The sequence below is a fragment of the Tachyglossus aculeatus genome, chromosome 2 (genome assembly GCF_015852505.1).
Source record: "Tachyglossus aculeatus isolate mTacAcu1 chromosome 2, mTacAcu1.pri, whole genome shotgun sequence".
NCBI lineage: Eukaryota > Metazoa > Chordata > Mammalia > Monotremata > Tachyglossidae > Tachyglossus > Tachyglossus aculeatus.
Genome location: NC_052067.1, coordinates 130,603,203 through 130,619,776, shown reverse-complemented (window position 1 = coordinate 130,619,776; position 16,574 = coordinate 130,603,203). Strand labels below are relative to the sequence as shown.

The following is a 16,574-nucleotide window of genomic DNA, read 5'->3' as shown; positions in this document are numbered from 1 at the left end:
ATTATATCCTTAGTCATTCAATTGTATTTATTGAGCACTTACTGTGTGTAGAGCACTGTACAAATGTGGCCTTGGGCAAGTCACATAACATCTCTGTGCCTTGGTTACCTCACCTTTAAAATGAGGATGAAGACTGTGAGCCTCACGTGGGACAGGGGCTGTGTCCAATACAACTGGATTAAATCCACCCCAGCAATTAGTACAGTGCCCCTTCCTTCCTCTCCCCCTCGTCCCCCTCTCCATCCCCCCCATCTTACCTCCTTCCCTTCCCCACAGCACCTGTATATATGTATATATGTTTGTACATATTTGTTACTCTATTTATTTATTTATTTTACTTGTACATATCTATTCTATTTATTTTATTTTGTTAGTATGTTTGGTTTTGTTCTCTGTCTCCCCCTTTTAGACTGTGAGCCCACTGGTGGGTAGGGACTGTCTCTATATGTTGCCAACTTGTACTTCCCAAGCGCTTAGTACAGTGCTCTGCACACAGTAAGCGCTCAATAAATACGATTGATGATGATGATGATGATGATGATGATGGCACACATCTCCTGATGGGCCTTCAGTAAGGCTTTGAAGCGGGAGAGAGTGGTTGCCTGTCAGATTAGAGGAAGGAGGCCCTCCAGGTCCACAATACTGTATATATGTATATATGTCCTGTATATCAATCAATCAATCAATTGTATTTATTGAGTGCTTACTGTGTGCAGAACACTGTACTAGGCGCTTGGGAAGTACAAGTTGGCAACATATAGAGACGGTCCCTACCCAACAATGGGCTCACATTCTAAAAGAGTGGGCTCACAGTCTAAAAGAGTATATATGTACATGCGTTTGTACATATTTATTACTCTATTTATTTATTTATTTATTTATTTGACTTGTACATATCTATTCTATTTATTTCATTTTGTTAGTATGTTTGGTTTTGTTCTCTGTCTCCCCCTTTTAGACTGTGAGCCCACCGTTGGGTAGGGACTGTCTCTATATGTTGCCAACCTGTACTTCCCAAGCGCTTAGTACAGTGCTCTGCACACAGTAAGCGCTCAATAAATACGATTGATTGATTGATTGATTGATTGAGTCAGGGGTGAGACAGGCGAGACTGAGCCACAATGAGAAGGTTAGCACAAGAGGAGTGAAGAATGTGGGCTGGGTTGTAGAAGGAAAGAGTTAGATGAGGTAGAAGGGGGCAAGGTGATGGACTGATTTAAAGCTAATGGAGAGGAGTTTTTGTTTGATACGGACGTGGATGGGCAACCATTGGAGTTTTTTGACGTGACATGCCCAAGGCATTTTTGTAGAAAAATGACCCTGTCGCTTTATTTTTGAATCATTTTTGTCAGTCTCCTCTATCAGATCATAAGCTCCTTGAGGATGGGGAACATTCATTCATTCATTCAATCGCATTTATTGAGCGCTTACTGTGTGCAGAGCACTGTACTAAGTGCTTGGGAAGTCCAAGTTGGCAACATATAGAGACGGTCCCTACCCAACAACGGGCTCACAGTCTAGAAGGGGGAGACAGACAACAAAATAAAACGTGTGGACAGGTGACAAGTTGTCAGAACAAAGAGAATTAAAGGTAACCGCACATCATTAACAAAATAAATAGAATAGTAAATATGTACAAGTAAACATGAATCATGCTATGTGGACATGCATCACACTATTGTTGGACTGTCCCAGTGCTAAGTACAGTGCTTTTCGCTCAGTAGGAGCTCAATAAATATCATCGATAGGCTGACTGTCTTCCTTTTTGCTCTCATAATAATAATGATGGCATTTATTAAGCGCTTACTATGTACAAAGCACCGTTCTAAGCGCTGGGGGGGATACAAGGTGATCAGGTTGTCTCACTTGGGGCTCACAGTCTTAATCCCCATTTTACAGATGAGGTAACAGGCACAGAGAAGTTGAGTGGCTTGCCCAAGGTCACACAGCTGACAAGTGGCGGAGCCAGAATTCACACCCAAGCCCGCACTCTTTCCACTGAGCCACGCTGCTTCTCTTCACAGAGTTATGTCTGAGGAGGTATCACAAATTGGAAAAATAATTGAATTATGAGATACATACTTGTATTCCTAGGCTAAACAAGAAACTTGAGGGAAACAAGATCTGTAGAAAAGCTCCTAGTCGTAGGGATCATTTCTATCTAATGAACTGCACTGCGTGCTCCCAAGTGCTTAGTACAGTGCTCTGCATATAGTAAGCACTCAATAAATACCACTGAATGATTGCTAGATTGACTGAAACCCAAAGAAAACCCACACATAATGTCTTCAGAGTTAAGGGATTTTGTTAAACTCTATTGCTATTTTCAATTTCTGTTCAAGTACTACCCTTTCCTTCCCTTCAAGTAGAGCAAACAATTCATTTCACATTTCAAAGTGCTGATTACCTCATCCAAAATGATTAAAAGACTTTGCTCCTGACACATTTGAAACTGCCTGGAAAGCCCTATTTAGGAATTTACTGCTCACCTTGAAAATGGAAAGGAGCAAAAAAAAAAAAAAGTGTGATAAAAGATAATAATAATAATGATGGTATTTGTTAAGCGCTTACTATGTGCAAAGCACTGTTCTAAGCGCTGAAAGATGCTTTTCCCCATCCAAACGGGGTTTTCTATCTGATAGTGACTACTGGGCCTTAATCTTGTCAAGCAAAAGAAAATAAAGAAGAAAAAAGGACAAATTTACCAAGGAAACTAATGACTGCATCGTGAAACATCCCCCCTCATCCCTCTTTCCTTCCTACCTCAGGACTGGGGGGCAAAGGATGCCTCCAAGCATCATAATAATAATAATTATATTTGTTAAGCGCTTACTATGTGCCAGGCACTGTACTAAGCACTGGGGTGGATACAAGCAAATCGGGTTGGGCACAGTCTCTTGCCCCACGTGGGGTTCACAGACTCAAGCCCCATTTTACAGATGAGGTAACTGAGGCACAGAGAAGTAAAGTGCCTTGCCCAAGGTCACACAGCAGACAAGTGGCAGAGCCGGGATTAGAACTCATGACATTCTGATTCCCAGGCCTGTGATCTAGCCACTCCCCCAAGCTGCTTCTCTAATCATCTGAAATCCCAGCACTCGATTGGTAGATCATTCGATGAATCAATCAGTGGTATTTATTGAGTGCTTACTACGTACAGAGTAGTGTACTGAGCATGTAAGACAGCACAATACAGCATAATTAGCAGACACGTTCCCTGTCTCATAACGAGCCCTCCCTGCTCCCCCCTCTAGACAATGTGTCTGTTTATTGTTATATTGTACTCTTCCAAGTGCTTAGTACAGTGCTTTGCACACAGTAAGTGCTCAATAAAATGACTGAATGAATGATCTTACAGTTTAATTGGAGAGACAGCCATAATTGTAACATAATAATAATAATAATGGCATTTGTTAAGCGCTTACTATGTGCAAAGCACTGTTCTAAGCCCTGGGGGTGATACAAGGTGATCAGGTTGTCCCACGTGGGGCTCACAGTCTTAATCCCCATTTTACAGATGAGATAACTGAGGCTCAGAGAAGTGAAGTGACTTGCCCGAGGTCACACGGCAGACGTGGCGGAGCGGGATTAGAACCCATGACCTCTGACTCCCAAGCCCGGACTCTTTCATAATTTAGGGTTATGCATATAAAGTAATGTGTGGGGTTGACAGTGGGGCGAATATCAAATGTCCAGAGCTCACAGATAAAAATAATAATAATAATTATTATTATGGTATTTGTTAAGTGCTTACTACGTGCCAAGCACTGTTCTAAGCACTGGATCCAAGTGCAGAGAAGACAAGGAAGGGAGAATTATCCAGGGAGGCTGTTCTTTACCCCACAGGGAACCTTTTAATCACTCAAGGGAAAGAAAGGAGAGGTCCCCTACTATTCTAGGTTCTTCTGCAAAAAAAGTCTTTTGCCGTAGTGGATAAATGAGATATTTGGCACCAACACTGCCAACCACATTTTCCCACACTATTTTAGAAAGCCAAATTTTGTCACTGGATTTCAAAACTTGAATTCAAGGTAGCATATTCTCGTTCTCTAGTAAAATTAAAGTATATCTACAGTTCAAGACCGCTCAGATTTGCCAATCTGACAGATACTGAACACCTTTAAATTCAGCCATTTCTCTGGCGCTTGCAAAAGCCACTGTTACGGTAAACTCCCGTTGTAAGGCTCACCGTGTCTCATGCCTTTCTTCTGAGACCGTGACACGCTGAATCTAGACAGACAGTACTGGCAGAAGAATCTTCCCTAATTCCCTAACAGCTTTTTAGTCCCCAAATGAGAACTCGTGCTATGGAGGGGCTCAAAGTATAGGCCTCTTCTACCTTTTGAATTATAGCATCTTGATAAAGGCAAAAATCTGAAATTCTGTTTGGGAAAAATGCGGGATGGTGAGTTACATGCCCTTTAATGCTCCTTTTGTCACACTGATTTCATCAATCGTACTTATTGAGCACTTTCTATGTGCAGAGCACTGTTCTAAGCTCTTGGGAGAGTACAATAGAAGGGCGTTGGTAGACGTGTTCCCTGCCCACAAGGAGCTTACAGTCTAGAGGGGAAGAAAGATACTAAAATAAATTATAGAGAGGTATACAAGTGCTATGAGACTGAGGGTTAGATGAATAAAGAGAAGCAGCATGGCTCAGTGAAAAGAGCCCGGGCTTTGGAGTCAGAGGTCATGGGTTCAAATCCCGGCTCCACCAACTGTCAGCTGTGTGACTTTGGGCAGGTCACTTAACTTCTTTGTGCCTCAGTTACCTCATCTCTAAAATGGGGATTAAAAACTGTGAGCCCCCCGTGGGACAACCTGATCACCTTGTAACCGCCCCAGCGCTTAGAACAGTGCTTTGCACATAGTAAGCGCTTAACAAATACCATCATTATTATTATTATTAATAATAAAGGGTACAAATCTGAGTACAAGGGCTCTGCAGACAGGAGAGGGAGTAGGAAAGTGAGGATTTAGTCAGAGAAGGCCTTTTGTAAGGGATGTGATTTAAATAAGGCTTTGAAGATGGGGACTGTGGTTGCACGACAGGTAAAATTGGGATTAAGACTGTGAGCCCCACGTGGGACAACATGATTACCTTCTAACTATCCCAGTGCTTACAACAGTGCTTAGCACATAGTCAGCGCTTAACAAAAACCACTATTTGAGAAGCAGCGTGGCTTAGTGGAAAGAGCACAGGCTTGGGAGTCAGAGGTTGCGGGTTTTTATCCCAGCTCCGCCACTTGTCTGCTGTGTGACTTTGGGCCAGTCACTTAACTTCTCTGGGCCTCGGTCAACTCATCTGTAAAATGGGCATTCATTCATTCATTCAATCGCATTTACTGAGCGCTTACTGTGTGCAGAGCACTGTACTAAGCGCTTGGGAAGTACAAGTTGGCAACATATAAAGACTGTGAGCCCCACGTGGAACAATCTGATTACCTTGTACCTAGCCCAGTGCTTAGAACAGTGCTTGGCACATAGTAAGCGCTTAACAAATGCCATTATTATCATTATGTGAAGGGGGAGGGAGTTCCAAGCTAGAGGCAGGATACGGGCAAGGGGTCATTGGAGAGACAGATGAGATGCTCTGCACACAGTAAGTGCTCAATAAATAATAATAATAATGATGGCATTTATTAAGCACTTACTGTGTGCAAAGCACTGTTCGAAGCACTGGGGAGGATACAAGGTAATCAGATTGTCCCACGGGGGGCTCACAGTCTTCATCCCCATTTTACAGATGAGGTCACTGAGGCACAGAGAAGTTAAGTGACTTGCCCAAAGTCACACAGCTGACAAGTGGCGGAGCTGGGATTGGGACCCACGAACTCTGACTCCCAAGCCCGGGCTCTTTCCACTGAGTCACGCTGCTTCCCCAGTAATCACTCAATCAATACCAGTCAATCAATGTAGCACCCTCCTAGTCCCCCCCAATTTACACCACTCTCGGGGCTGCTGGCCCAAGTTGGCCACAACTCCTGGCAACCCACGCGACCAACCGCCCTCCTTTCATTCATTCATTCATTCAATCGTATTTATTGAGCACTTACTGTGTGCAGAGTACTGTACTGAGCGCTTGGGAGAGTACAAATCGGCAACAGATAGAGACAATCCCTACCCAACAATGAATTAAGGTACAGTGAATAGATTGGCATTACAGGAGTGAAGTGCGTTGGCTGGGTGGAAGTGGAAAATCAGTGAGGTAAGGACCAAGGATCAGTCTTTTAGACTGTGAGCCCACTGTTGGGTAGGGACTGTCTCTATATGTTGCCAATTTGTACTTCCCAAGCGCTTAGTACAGTGCTCTGCACACAGTAAGCGCTCAATAAATACGATTGATGATGATGATGATGATGAAGGAGGGAGGGGGCGAAGTGACTGAGCGCTTTAAAAGCCAATGGTAAGGAATTTCTTTGTGATAAGGAGGTGGATGGGCAATCAAACTCGAGGTTTTTGAGGAGTGGGGAACCAGGGACTGACTTTTTTTTTTTTAGAAAAATAATCCAAACAGCAAAGTCTAGAAACCATTGGTCCTTCTAGACTGTGAGCCCGTTGTTGGGTAATTCTCTATATCTGTTTACTTGTACATATTTACTATTCTATTTATTTTGTTAATGACATGCATCTAGCTTTACATCTATTTATTCTGATGACTTGACACCTGTCCACATGTTTTGTTTTGTTGTCTGTCTCTTCCTTCTAGACTGTGAGCCCATTGTTGGGTAGGGACCGTCTCTGTATGTTGCCAACTTGTACTTCTGAAACGCTTAGTACAGTGCTCTGCACACAGTAAGTGCTCAATAAATACGACTGACTGAATGAATGAACACTTGTCTCATTAACCCTTTTTATCAATCAATAATCCTCACGTACCTCAGTCCAAATATATGGAAAACATGTTATCACCTATTTAGACTAGAAGGATAGATTCCCTAAGAGATTATGATCCCAGAATATAACATTTTTAGACGGTAATTCTCTATATCTGTTTACTTGTACATATTTACTATTCTACTTATTTTGTTAATGACATGCATCTAGCTTTACATCTACTTATTCTGATGACTTGACACCTGTCCACATGTTTTGTTTTGTTGTCTGTCTCCCCCTTCTAGACTGTGAGCCTGTTGTTGGGTAGGGACTGTCTCTATATGTTGCCATCTTGTACTTCCCAAGCGCTTAGTACAGTGCTCTGCACACAGTAAGTGCTCAATAAATACGACTGAATGAATGAATGAATGAATGAATACTGTCAATAACTTTGGTTGTAAATTACCAGAGCTTAATGTAGTGCTTGGCAGATAATAAGGGCTTAACAATGTATTGTTATATAACTAGCATCCTCCAATCACTCCACAATGCCACTTTTTCTTTAGCCAAGAATCAGAACTGTTTGCTCTTCAGTGAGACATTCTACACAACATTTAGACACTATTTTGAATTTAAGAAAAGTATTTGACCACTATGTGGTTGAGAGTAACATCATTATCATTTCCACTATCATGACATTTCATAATCCAACTTCAGATTAGTCGTGAGACGAAGTTATGTGGCTGGATAAGGTGAATGTTAGATTGGTGGTGTTAAAAAATAAATGGAGAAGTCATTTACCACAGACCAACACTAGTGAACAATGTTTTCCTGATCCACAGACCAACACTAGGCCAAATTCTAGTGAACAATGTTTTCCTGATTTTCTCAGAACACGGCCGGGCTGATACGGTTTCACTTACTGCAAGACTGGATCCTTGAAATTCCATTACCAGCTCCGTGCAAACTGGAATCAAAACTCTGACTGTTTCGTACAGTAGCCGGAGAACTAATATTGCTACTAATAGTAGCCGTGCTTGGCATCCGAGCTAGGTTAGGCATACTTCTCCGGAGTTTATCTACAGGACGAGAAAAATGTGTGCATGGTCAGAGTCAAAAACCACACAGAACAAATGTAAAAAGCAACACTCCACTGTGGCCCACACACTGTTTCTGTCTGGGCTGACAGTGCTTAGTACAGTGCCTGGCACATAGTAAGCGCTTAACGAATACCACAATTATTATTGTTATTACTGTATCAGCCATCTCATCAGTCTTCCTGCCTCCAATCCATCTTCTCTTCCCTTTCCAGTCCATCTGCACTCTGAGGTCTAGCTCAGTTTTATTGTTTCGCCCACACAATATAATCCTTTGAAACCCATTCCTCTCCACTCTTGACCATTGGCTTCCTCTAGCAACAATAATAATAATGGTATTTAAGCGCTTACTACGTGTCAAGTGCTGTTCTAAGCACTGGGGTAGACGCAAGCAAATCAGGTTGGACACAGTTTCTGTCCCACATGGGGCTCACAGTTTTAATCCCCATTTTATAGATGAGGTAACTGAGGCACGGAGAAGTTAAGTGACTTGCCCGAGGTTACATAGCGTAGAAGCAGGATTAGAACCCAGGTCCTTCTGACTCCTAGGCCCTGCTGCTTCAAAAACATCTACCAACTCCAATGTATTGTACTTTCCCAAGCACTTAGTACAGTGTTCTGCACCTAGTAAGCATGCAATAAACACCACTCATCAGTCGGCTTCAAGACAATCAGCTTTCTCCCTCTTATCCACTTTTCTCCCCATCAATCAATAGTATTTGTTGAGTGCTACTGTGTGCAGATGACTGTACTAAGTGCTTAGGAGAGTACATTCCAGCTTGAACTCGGCTCCTCTGAGGCTAATCTGCTCACCTGAGCCTTGTTCTCATCGGTTGGCCTTCTCATTTCTTGCTCTTGTCTGTCATCCTACCTGGAAAGCTTTAATTCTATTTGTTCTGACTTTGACACCTGTCTACATGTTTTGTTTTGTTGGCTGTCTCCCCCTTCTAGACTGTGAGCCCATTGTTGGGTAGGAACCATCTCTATATGTTGTCAACTTGTACTTCCCAAGTGCTTAGTACAGTGCTCTGCACACAATAAGCGTTCAATAAATACGACTGAATGAATGAATGGAAATTGCTCCCACCTCAACCCTGTCATCTTTGAAACCCATCTGAAACCATATCTCCTCCACAAGGCCTTCATTGATTGGTTTCTCTCCTCTCAGGATATACTTCTTCCAACTCTGCATTTATAATAATAATAATAATAATGGCATTTATTAAGCACTTACTATGTGCAAAGCACTGTTCTAAGCGCTGGGGAGGTTACAAGATGATCAGGATGTCCCACGGGGGGCTCACAGTCTTAATCCCCATTTTACAGATGAGGGAACTGAGGCTCAGAGAAGTGAAGTGACTTGTCCAAAGTCACACAGCTGACAAGCGGTGGAGCCGGGATTTGAACCCATGACCTCTGACTCCAAAGCCCATGCTCTTTCCACTGAGCCACGCTGCTTCTCTAAGCAGTCATACGGTCATACCTGTAGCGCTTCTGAATGTATTGACTTAAAAACTCCTAGCAATTAAGCATATAACCAAAAACCCACTTCTCCTTTCTCTTCTTTTATTTGAAAATTATTTTGTTCCTGTCTCACCTACTAGAATGTGGGCTCTCTGTATGCTCCCAAGTGCTAAATACAGTGAGGGCTCAATAAATAATACTGACTAGTAGGTGTTGAAAAAGTGTCCTGGTTAATTCTGTCCAGAAGTCAGATAATGACCTGGGTGACTTTATCCTTGGGAAATAGCGTGGCCTAATGGAAAGAGCATGGGCCTCGGAGTCAGAGGACCTGGGTTCTAATCCCAGCTCTGCCACTTGGCTGCTATGTGACCTAGGGTAAATCACTTTAGCTTCTCTGTGCCTCCATTTTCCCATCTGTAAAATAGGAATTAAATCGTACTCCCTCCTATTTAATAATAATAACAATAATACTGGTATTTGTTAAGCGCTTACTATGTGTGAAGCACTGTTCTAAGCGCTGAGCACTGTTCTATTTAGATTGCGAGTCCCATTTTATTTATTTATTTATTTATTCATTTTACTTGTATATATCTATTCTATTTATTTTATTTTGTTAGTATGATTGGTTTTGTTCTCTGTCTCCCCCTTTTAGACTGTGAGCCCACTGTTGGGTAGGGACTGTCTCTATATGTTGCCAACTTGTACTTCCCAAGCGCTTAGTACAGTGCTCTGCACACAGTATGCGCTCAATAAATACAATTGATTGATTTCGTCTGACCTGACTACATCTCGTGTCTACCCCAGGGCTTAGTATACTAGTACAGTGCTTGGCACACACATAGTAAGTGCTTAATAAATACCATAATTATTAATATTTGGTTATCTCAGCACATAGTAGCAGCATGGCTCAGTGGAAAGAGCCCGGGCTTTGGAGTCAGAGGTCATGGGTTCAAATGCCGGCTCCGCCAACTGTCAGCTGTGTGACTTTGGGCAAATCACTTAGCTTCTCTGGGCCTCAGTTACCTCATCTGTAAAATGGGGATAGAAACTGTGAGCCCCCCGTGGGACAACCTGATCACCTTGCAACTTCCCCAGCGCTTAGAACAGTGCTTTGCACATAGTAAGCGCTTAATAAATGCCATTATTATTATTATTTTGGCCATATATGGGAATCTCGACTTAAATTACCAGTATGGATAGGGCAATTTCACTGTAAAATGTCCTTCCTCGTTTGGTATTCATTACATCTGCGAACTCCGAATAAAGGAGAGTATTGTCAGCTGCTGCCAATTAGCTTGTTATGACCGCATTTAAGAAATGAAAAGGCTGAGAAGACAATATCACACGATAAAAGCTGCATTCCTATATAGTCAGAACTGATGCTTTCAACATTGAAAATTTCACTAGGGATTACGTAGAGACCACAGTCCACCTCCTTCGCTCTTGTGATCGAGCCGCAGAGCGCTGCTGGCAGAAATCTAAATATCAGTCCGACTTTGTCCTCTTCAAGTTTATCCTTGCATGCTTTAACTCTGCCCTCTCCTCTGTCCGGCAAAACTATTTCTCCACCCTCACTGACACTCACGCCCGTCACCCTCACCAGTTTTCCAGACATTTAACTCCTTCCTCAGGCCCCCCGGCCCCCTCCTCTGCCCCCAGTGACCTAGTCACCTAATTTATAAAGAAAATTGACACCATCAGGTGTGAGCTCCCTAAAATCATCCCTGCCCCTCTTCAGTCTCTTCCTCTTCCAGTCCCCTCTTCAACTCTCCCATCCTTCTCAGCAGTACCTCCAGAGGAGACCTCCTGCTTCCTCTCAAAAGCCACATTATCCACCTGTGGATCGGACCTCATTCCTTCGCACCTTATCAAAACTCTCGCCCTCTCCCTTCTTCCCTTCCCTTCAATTAGAGAAGCAGCGTGGCTCAGTGGAAAAGAGAACGGGCTTTGGCGTGAGAGGTCACTGGTTCAAATACCAGCTCTGCCACTTGTCAGCTGTGTGACTTTGGGCAAGTCACTTAATAATAATAATAATGACACTTATTAAGTGTTTACTATATGCAAAGCACTGGTCTAAGCACTGGGGAGGGTACAAGGTGATCAGTTTGTTCCACGGGGGCTCACAGTCTTCATCTCCATTTTACAGATGAGGTAACTGAGGCACAGAGAAGTTAAGTGACTTGCCCAAAGTCACACAGCTGACAAGCAGCGGAGGCGGGATTTGAACCCATGACCTCTGACTCCAAAGCCCATGCTCTTTCCACTGAGCCACACTGCTTCAGTTCCCTCATCTGTAAAATGGGGATTAAGACTGTGAGCCCCCCATGGGACAACCTCATCACCTTGTACCCTCCCCAGCGCTTAGAACAATGCTTTGCATATAGTAAGCGCTTAATAAATGCCATCATTATTATTCCCTCCATAAGAGCCATCTTCAACCACACTTCAACATGCTCATGTCTCCCCATCCTAAAAAAAACAACCTCCCTAGACCCCACAGCTCCCTCCAGTTATCACCCCATCTCCCTCCTACCATTACTCTCCCAACTCCTTGAGTCTTTTAGACTGTGAGCCCACTGTTGGGTAGGGACTGTCTCTATGTGTTGCCAACTTGTACTTCCCAAGCGCTTAGTACAGTGCTCTGCACACAGTAAGTGCTCAATAAATACGATTGATTGATTGATTGAGTGTGTTGGCAATACCTGCTGTCTCAAATTCCTCTCCTCCAATTCTCTCCTTTACCCCCCTCCAATCTGGTTTCCCTTCCCTCCACAGAAACCACCCTCTCAGTGGTCACCAACGAACTCCTTCTTGCCAAATCCAACAGCCTCTACTCCACCCTGATTTTCCGCAACCCTTCCGCTGCCCTTGGCACTATAAACCACCCCCTCCTCCTGGAAACATTATCCAACCTTGGCTTCACTGGCTCTGTCCTCTCCTGGTTCTCCTCTTATCTCTCTGGCTTTTCATTCTCAGCCTCCTTCACGGGCTCCTCCTCTACCTTCTACCTTCTAACTGTGGGGGTCTCTCAAGGCTCAGTAATAATAATGACATTTGTTAAGCGCTTACTATGTGCAAAGCACTGTTCTAAGCGTTGAAGTTCTCAGTTCTGGGTCCCCTTCTATTCTCCATCTACACCCACTCCTTTGGAGAATTCATTCGCTCTCATGGCTTCAACTATCATTTCTATGCGGATGATACCCAAACCTACATCTCCAACACTGACCTCTCTCCAGTCTCACATCTCACATCTAGAGAAGCAGCACGGCTCAGTGGAAAGAGCACGGGCTGTAGAGTCAGAGGTCATGGGTTCAAATCCCGGCTCCGCCAATTGTCTGCTGTGTGACTTTGGGCAAGTCACTTAACTTCTCCGTGCCCCATCTGTAAAATGGGGATTAAGACTGTGAGCTCCCCCAGGGGACAACCCGCTCACCTGGGAACCTCCCCAGCACTTAGAACAGTGCTTTGCACATAGTAAGTGCTTAATAAATGTCATCATTATTATTATTATCTCCTGCCTTCAAAACATCTCTACTTGGATGTCCTCCCGTCACTTCAAATTTAAAATGGCCAAAACCGAGCCCCTTACCTTCCCCCACAAACCCTGTCCTCCCTTTGATTTTCTCATCACTGTAGACGACACCACTATCCTTTCTGTCTCACAAGCCCACAACCTTGGTTTTATCCTTGACTCCTCTCTGTTATTCAACCCACATGTTCAATCCATCACTAAATCCTGCCAGTCTCACCTCACCTTAGGGCTGGTGGGGGCCAGAAGTGAATCCCAGCCAGTTACTTGGGAGATTGATGGCTCCGGGGGACTGGATCTTCAGCTGTATCCCTTTCCACTTTAGCAAGAGCCCCACCTCCTCCTTCCCTCCTGCGCCTCTCCCTTCCTATGCTCCTCCTGGAAAACTAGCTTCCTGACGGCAGGGTTCAGAAACAGGATTCGAGCCACCTCCTCCTGGAATAATCTCCCAAAGGCCTCTGCCCCGAGGCCAAAGATGACCCAAGACATTCAGCCAGACGCTGGTGTCCTCGTGAGGATCCATCTTAAACTCTAAATCTGGGCAAATCCAACCCTACACGCGTATCTGGGTGTCGTACATCCCACAGCTTTCAATCGCGCTCGGCCGTTACGGAAAGCGCCGCCGAGGAAGCCAGGAAACCAACCTCCGTTTGTCCTGTTCGGTGGCTGGTCCGGAGTCTGGGCTTGAGGTGAAAAATACTGTTGCTGCTGGTAATTAGTTGAAGGAAAATACTGGGTGGTGGGGCTCTTCCTACACTCCCGAATGCTAGAAAAAGTCTGAGAGTGCGGAATGCCTCGCTGGAAAGGTGAGCAACGAGGAAGACGAGGCTGAGGAGGGGGCAGGTGGTCAAACTCTTCTTCATCCTCCAGGCTGTAGCGATCGTATTCCTGATCGTGGCCCGTCCCTTTCTTTCCCGCGTTCAAAGATGCACTTGGACCGTTTCTTGTAACCGACGCGGACACTGAAGCGTAATCTTGTCGGAGACCTGTTGATGACAAAATACGCTTTCTCTATGACACAGGAAATCCTTCTTCAAATCAAACCATCCAATAAGCGCTTAGTACAGCGCTCTGCACACTGTAAGCGCTCAGTAAATACGATTGAATGAACTAACACTTGCCAGGAATATGTCTACCGACTCTGTTAGAGAAGCAGCACTGGCCTAGGAGTCAGAGGATGTGGGTTCTAATCCTGGCTATGCCACTTGCCTGCCGTGGGGCCTCGAGCAAGTCGCTTAACTTCTCCGTGCCTCAGTTTCCTCATCTGTAAACTGGGAAATTAATGCCTGGTCTCCCTGCCTTACAGTGTGAACCCCATGTGGGATAGGGACTGCATCTGATTAACTTGTATCTCTCCCAGTGCTTTCAACAGCGCTTGACACATCGTAAGGGCTTAACAAATACAATAACAGTACAATAACTGTACTCTCCCAAGTGTTTAATACAGTGCTCTTCACACAGTAAGCACTCAATACAATGCTAAGCGCTTAGTACAGTGCTCTGCACACAGTAAGCGCTCAATAAATACGACTGAATGAATGAATACAATTGATTGACCGAAAGAAAAATATAAACTATGGTTAGAGAAGCAGTGTGGCATAATGGAAAGAGCCCGGGCTTGGGAGTCAGAGGTCGTGGGCTCTAATTCATTCATTCAAACGTATTTATTGAGCATTTACTGTGTGCAGAGCACTGTACTAAGCGCTTGGGAAGTACAAGTTGGCAACATATAGAGATGGTCCCTACCCAACAGCAGGCTCACAGTCTAGAAGGGGGAGACAGACAACAAAACATATTAACAAAATAAAATAAATAGAATAAATATGTACAAGTAAAATGAATAGAGTAATAAATACGTACAAACATATATCCAAATATACAGGTGCTGTGGGGAGGGGAAGGAGGTAAGGCGGGGGGATGGGGAGGAGGAGGAGGAGGGGGAACATATTCATTCATTCATTCATTCAATCGTATATAAATACGATTGAGCACTTACTGTGTGCAGAGCACTGTACTAAGCGCTTGGGAAGTACAAGTTGGCAACATATAGAGCCAGTCCCTACCCAACAGCAGGCTCACAGTCTAGAAGGGGAGGACAGACAACAAAACAAATTAATAAAATAAATAGAATAGTAAATATGTAATATATAATTGAATGAGTGAATCCCAGCTCCGCCACTGACCAGCTGTGTGACTTTGGGTAAGTCACTTGGCTTCTCTGTGCCTCAGTTCTCTCATCTGTAAAATGGGGATTAAGACTGTGAGCCCCACGTGGGACAACCTGTTGACCTTGTATCTACCCCAGTGCTTAGAACAGTGCTTGGCACATAGTAAGCGCTTAACATATGCCATTATTATTATTATTATTATAAAGCGAGAGTTGCCCTTCATGCTCAAAGGTGGCACCACTGATTGTGCAGATAATAATAATAATAATCATTCTAATGATTATTGGTAATGGTAATGGTATTTGTGCCAAGAACTGCGCTAAGTGCTGGGGTAGCTACAATACAATCAGAAAAGAATCAGTCCCTGTAAGGGAGAGGGACCAGGCATTAAATCCCCATTTTCCAGAGGACGGGAGAAGTTAAGTGACTTGCCCACGGTCACACATCAGGCAGGTGGAGGAGCTGGGATTATCAATCAATCAATCGTATTTATTGAGCACTTACTGTGTGCAGAGCACTGTACTAAGCGCTTGGGAAGTACAAGTTGGCAACATATAGAGACAGTCCCTACTGAACAGTGGGCTCACAGTCTAAAAGGGGGAGACAGAGAACAAAACCAAACATACTAACAAAATAAAATAAATAGAATAGATATGTACAAGTAAAATAAATAGAGTAATAAACATGTACAAACATATATAAAGGTGCTGTGGGGAAGGGAAGGAGGTAAGATGAGGGGGATGGAGAGGGGGGCGAGGTGGAGAGGAAGGAAGGGGCTCAGTCTGGGAAGGATTAGAACCCAGGTCCCCAGAATCCCAGGCCTGTGCTCTTTCATCCAAGGTTGCATATGTGCTGCTAAAAAAGCCAATGTGGGAGCTAGCATCTTGAGCCCATTGTGCTTATTTAAAGACTGTCCTTTGTTGTGCTGTCATATTGTTTGCTTTCAGCAGCTGCCTTTGTTTATGCCATTTTTCCCTTCTTGTCTCACTGTCCTTAAGAAGCATCTGCTCGAGCAGATCTGTAAGAAACAGAATCATGTGGACAAGTGCTTCCTTGTCCCACACTTCAGCCCAGATAGCTCACTAACTATCAGCAGTGTGGCTCAGTGGAAGGAGCACTGGCTTTGGAGTCAGAGGGCATGGGTTCAAATCGCAGCTCTGCCACTAGTCAGCTGTGTGACTTCGGGCAAGTCACTTAACTTCTCTGGGCCTCAGTTACCTCATCTGTAAAATGGGGATTAAGACCGTGAGCCCCCCGTGGGACAACCTGATCACCTTGTAACCTCCCCAGCGCTTAGGACAGTGCTGTGCTCATAGTAAGCGCTTACTAAATTGTACATAAATTGTACATTGTAATATTGTAATAAACTGTACATAAATTGTACATAAACTTGTATATATTTACTATTCTATTTTTTATTTTGTTAATATGTTTTGCTTTGTTGTCTGTCTCCCCCTTCTAATAATAATAATAATAATGATGGCATTTATTAAGCACTTA

General features: G+C 43.9%; 1 protein-coding gene across 1 annotated transcript in view; it reads right to left on the bottom strand.

The window, feature by feature from the left end:
• SLAIN1 (SLAIN motif family member 1) overlaps positions 1-16,574 on the bottom strand; it is a 110,960-nt gene that overhangs the window by 14,988 nt on the left and 79,398 nt on the right. Inside the window, exons 8-9 of the mRNA XM_038763050.1 lie at positions 13,551-13,892; positions 7,740-7,895 (exon numbers count right to left, since the gene is read on the bottom strand). Of these exons, the coding sequence (XP_038618978.1) occupies positions 7,740-7,895; positions 13,551-13,892 (498 nt within the window). The remainder of the gene's footprint in view (positions 1-7,739; positions 7,896-13,550; positions 13,893-16,574) is intronic.